The sequence below is a fragment of the Polyodon spathula genome, chromosome 46 (genome assembly GCF_017654505.1).
Source record: "Polyodon spathula isolate WHYD16114869_AA chromosome 46, ASM1765450v1, whole genome shotgun sequence".
Taxonomy (NCBI): domain Eukaryota; kingdom Metazoa; phylum Chordata; class Actinopteri; order Acipenseriformes; family Polyodontidae; genus Polyodon; species Polyodon spathula.
In genome coordinates, this window is record NC_054579.1 from 703,338 (window position 1) to 708,337 (window position 5,000).

The 5,000-nt window shown below is 47.2% G+C and overlaps 2 protein-coding genes across 2 annotated transcripts in view; both read right to left on the bottom strand.

Moving 5' to 3' along the window:
• LOC121306077 (histone acetyltransferase p300-like) overlaps positions 1-5,000 on the bottom strand; it is a 456,244-nt gene that overhangs the window by 68,791 nt on the left and 382,453 nt on the right.
• LOC121306199 (heat-stable enterotoxin receptor-like) overlaps positions 3,102-5,000 on the bottom strand; it is an 18,467-nt gene continuing 16,568 nt past the window's right edge. Inside the window, exons 25-27 of the mRNA XM_041237955.1 lie at positions 4,882-4,976; positions 3,843-3,919; positions 3,102-3,477 (exon numbers count right to left, since the gene is read on the bottom strand). Coding sequence (XP_041093889.1) covers positions 3,300-3,477; positions 3,843-3,919; positions 4,882-4,976 — 350 coding nt within the window. The 3' untranslated portion in view covers positions 3,102-3,299. The remainder of the gene's footprint in view (positions 3,478-3,842; positions 3,920-4,881; positions 4,977-5,000) is intronic.

Consider the following 5,000-nt stretch of genomic DNA (forward strand, 5'->3'; position numbering starts at 1 on the left):
CGCTAGAGCCACACTGCTTCCCTCCCAGTCCCTCCCTCTTTGCCTCTGTATTTTATCCTTCATTTTTTTTTGCATGCAAACACAGTTCTTCACGTTAATAATATTTATTTATATGTGTGTGTTTTATTTTATATTCCCAGCTTTTCCAGATTCATGGATCCAGGATATAGAAGATAGATATTAGTTCTGTTTTGTGAATTTTAAATGTGTTTTATTCATTCAGTTTTGTATGGTGCCAGTATTCCTGAGGGGATTAGTTGTGTACAATTAATGAACTCTGTATAGATCAGACGCCTCTCTCTCTCCCTCCCTCCTCCCTCTCTCTTATCTTCCTCCTCTCTTCCTCTTCCCTCTCTCGCTCGGCTCTACCTCCTTTCTCTTTCTCTCCCCCTTCCTCCCTCCCTCCTTTCTGTCCCTCCCTCCCTCCGTCCCTCTCCTCTTCTTCTCCCTCCCTCCCTCCTCTCTACCTCCTTCCTCTTCCCTCTCTCCCTCATCTCTATCTCCTTCCTCTTTCCCTCCCTCCTCCTTCCTCTCCTTCCTTTCTTTCCCTTCCTCCTTCCCTCCCCTTTTCTCCCTCCCTCCTCTCCCTCCCTCTCCCCCTCCTTCCCTCCAGTTATTATAAACGCTGTTTCTAAGAAGGAAGCAGACTCTAGTTTTACACCAATAGCCATCAAACACTGTGTGAGACATCCTATTTATTGAGCATATATTCCTTATTATTATTATTATTGTTATTAATATTAATATTTTTTCATATGAAGTATCACTTTATGGAAACTGTTAAGCTGAAAAAATTTTTAGTTTTTTTTTTTTTTTTTTTTTTTTAAAAGGTGAAATGTCTTTATTTCATGTGTGTTTATTTTATATGTTTTGAAGATGAAATCCTAACGCAAGAGAAAGGAAAGCCACGTTTTCATTAAAAAGACTTTTTACAAGAGACACCCAACACACCAGAGAGAAACTGATATAAAACTGAGGAGAGGAGAGGAGGATAGGACAGCAGAGAGAGGAGAGGGGGAGGAGAGGAGAGGGGAGGGGGAGAGGAGAGGAGGGGAGGAGAGAGGAGAGAGGGAGAGGAGAGGAGAGGAGAGGCCCTCTAGGGGGTTGTGTGGTCTAGCATCAGGAGCTCATCCTCCTACTAGAGGCCTCTAGGAGGAGGTGTCAAAATCTTCTCCTCTCAGCCTTAGCCCTCTACCCTCATCCCTTCTCTCCTCTCCCCTCTACACCTAATCCTTCAAGGAATCCTCTCGAAGTCTCCTATCGTCTTAGTGTCGTCTAGGTCCGTCTTCTCTTGCCTTATTCTACTTCGTAGGGACTTACCTGTCCTTTCTCACGTCTCTCCTCTCTATCTGTCGCCTATCTATCTCCTCTCTCTCATCACTTCTCCCTCACCTCGTCTCCCTCCGTATTCTCTCCTCTACCCTCTCTCTCCCTCCTCTCCTCTAATATACTATCTCCTACTCTCCCTCTCCATACTCTCCCCCTATCCTTATCGATGATCCCCCTCCTACTCCTCCTCCTACATCTACCTATCTCTCTTCCCTGTCGTCTCTATCGAGGGACTCCTATCGCCTACTATACCTCTCTTCCTTAGTATCATGGTCCTATCTCCTTCTAGGAAGGGATGGAGATCATCTGGGGGAGATGGGGGGGGGGGGGAGGGGGGGGGGAGATAGCGACATATCAGCCTCTACCCCTCCCTACCCCTCCTTCTCCCCCGCTCTCCATACCTGTCGATACCTCCCGATCCTATCCGTGTCTCCTCTCACTCCTCTCTCCACTCTAGCGATACCAGTCTCCCCAGATCCTCTTCCTCCTCCAGTTCCCTCTCCTCTCCCCCAAGAGGAGAGAGGGAGGTGGGGAGGGAGAGGGGTCCTATGGAGAGGGGAGGAGAGGAGAGGGGGAGGAGAGGAGAGGGAAGGACAGAGGAGAGGAGAGGGGGAGAGAGGGGATAGGAGGGAGGAGAGAGGAGAGGGGGGAGGAGAGAGGGAGAGGAGAGAGGAGAGATCCTCTCCTCTCTCTTCGCTCTCCTCTAGTCACCTCCTATGGCCACCTCTCCCCTGATACCTCCTCTCCCACTCCTATCTTCACCTATCAGTCATCTCGTCTTTCTAGCCCGTAATGGAGAATCTCCACTCACCTCTCTTCGGTGCTCGTGTATCTCCTAACAGTCTAAAATCGAAGACTTCGGAAGAACCGCACAAGAGAAAGGATTCCAAGGCTCGAGGAGCCAGATCGGAGGGGGAGAGGGGCGAGAGGGAGAGGGGAGATAGGAGAGAGGGACGGAGGAGAGGGAGAGAGGGTCTGTGATACACAGTGCAAGAGAACGAAACATAGCACTGTAGACGCATTGTCAAGCCACTGAGCCCTCAGTAATAAACGATATTAAGCTGTTGAATGCATTTCTGTGTTGGTTTGTCGTTGACTCTCTGCAGAGGGCAGATCGACTCTGTCAGAGTCCCAGGGCAGCAGAGTTAAAGACAGCACGAGGATCGCACACAGCTTGTCTCTTGATCCTCGATCGTACCCCAGGGGTGTTGTTTACACAGACTGATTTGATGTGACGCTGCTGTAATATTTATTTGACAGTTTTGCTAATTGCGTTTTTATTTTTTTATTTTTTTTAACATCACGTCAAAGAATTATAACCTTGTAGGAAATAAAACTTTTTCCTTTTTTAAGATTTTTGGTGGATTTTAGCGAGTTTTATTTCTTTGTTGTTTTTAGAAATACTGACGAAGGCACTAGAGCCCCAAACTAGAGCTGCTCTGCTGGACTCAGTTTAGTTTCAATAACGCTGATGAAGGCACTAGAGCCCCAAACTAGAGCTGCTCTGCTGGACTCAGTTTAGTTTCAATAACGCTGATGAAGGCACTAGAGCCCCAAACTAGAGCTGCTCTGCTGGACTCAGTTTAGTTTCAATAACGCTGATGAAGGCACTAGAGCCCCAAACTAGAGCTGCTCTGCTGGACTCAGTTTAGTTTCAATAACGCTGATGAAGGCACTAGAGCCCCAAACTAGAGCTGCTCTGCTGGACTCAGTTTAGTTTCAATAACGCTGATGAAGGCACTAGAGCCCCAAACTAGAGCTGCTCTGCTGGACTCAGTTTAGTTTCAATAGATTTTATTTAAAAAAACACACAATTAGAATTTTCAAATCCACATCACTGCTTAATTTACATGTACATTCTGACAAAATTACAGTAAAACGACATTCATGTAGAATGTTTCACACACTAGCAAAAACACACACTTAGAAATATCAGCAGACTCAATAAAGCTAATAGGAGGTGAGAGATTTTAAAGGTAAGTGTTGTATTTGTCAGTGCTGGCGAGTTGCAGGTATTCCAGCTGCCCCCCCCCCAGGCTGCTGTGTTTCCTGTGCAGGGGGGGGTGCCCCCCAGTCTCGCTCGAGCGCAGCTCCAGGGAGGCTCTGATCAGCTCAGCGAAGTCAGCCTGGAGGCGCTGGAAACTCTCCCTGGAGCAAGGGAAAGAAAGAAATAGCCACGGATATTTTGAAGACGCACGCTGCACGGATAGGACTACACCTCCCAGCATGCCTCTGCACCCGCGGCAATGGTGAGGCATGCTGGGAGCTGTAGTTCTTTACGCTGTGGGTCTCGTATCACAAGCGATACAGACCTCTATTACGATACATCATGTACAGCTGCGGGCAAAAGCTTAGCAGCATCACCCTCTATATAGAATGAACTGATTCAGCTTCATAGAGTGGAATTCAGTATGTTAACAAGGGAACATTATTCAGCAGCTCCCTGGGAGCCGTAGTCCGAGTCAGCAAAGCCAGGGCAGTCAGTGTCCTCGCTGGCTCACAGACACACTTACGCAGTGGGCGGGGTGGGGAGGGTATAGTTTTGGTCCTTGACTCCTGTCAGCCAGTACGTGATCTCCGTGCCTTTACCCTGAAAAACACAAGCAGGGTTACTGCAACACAGCGAGAGACACAAAGCACAGGGGAGGTCGAAAACTGTTCCTCACTCGTCAACACTCATGAAGCTAGTAAGGGATTTTAAAGATGGTCAGCGCTCCTTTAAAGGGAGGGGTCAGTGATCCTGTTAATAAAGCTAATAAGAGGTGAGAGAATGGATTTTAAAGATGGTCAGCGCTCCTTTAAAGGGAGGGTCCAGTGATACTGTTAATAAAGCTAATAAGAGGTGAGAGAATGGATTTTAAAGATGGTCAGCGCTCCTGTAAAGGGAGGGGTCAGTGATCCTGTTAATAAAGCTAATAAGAGGTGAGAGAATGGATTTTAAAGATGGTCAGCGCTCCTGTAAAGGGAGGGGCCAGTGATCCTGTTAATAAAGCTAATAAGAGGTGAGAGAATGGATTTTAAAGATGGTCAGCGCTCCTTTAAAGGGAGGGGCCAGTGATACTGTTAATAAAGCTAATAAGAGGTGAGAGAATGGATTTTAAAGATGGTCAGCGCTCCTGTAAAGGGAGGGGTCAGTGATCCTGTTAATAAAGCTAATAAGAGGTGAGAGAATGGATTTTAAAGATGGTCAGCGCTCCTTTAAAGGGAGGGGTCAGTGATCCTGTTAATAAAGCTAATAAGAGGTGAGAGAATGGATTTTAAAGATGGTCAGCGCTCCTTTAAAGGGAGGGGTCAGTGATCCTGTTAATAAAGCTAATAAGAGGTGAGAGAATGGATTTTAAAGATGGTCAGCGCTCCTGTAAAGGGAGGGGTCAGTGATCCTGTTAATAAAGCTAATAAGAGGCGAGAGAATGGATTTTAATGCAGTACCAGAACCAGGGGGCTTATTAAAGCTGCAGAGAACTACAGCTCCCAGCATCCCTCACCACTGCCACAGGGGAAGAGGCATGCTGGGAGCTGTAGTTCTAGTAGGGCTGTACTGATTCACTGTACCTTCAGGTAGGTCTCTCCTCTCGTCTCGTACTCAAACTGGCAATCTGTCCTCTGAAGGATGTCTATGGTCGGCTGGCTCACATGAATTCGCAGAGCTGGAGAAACACAGAACAATGGGT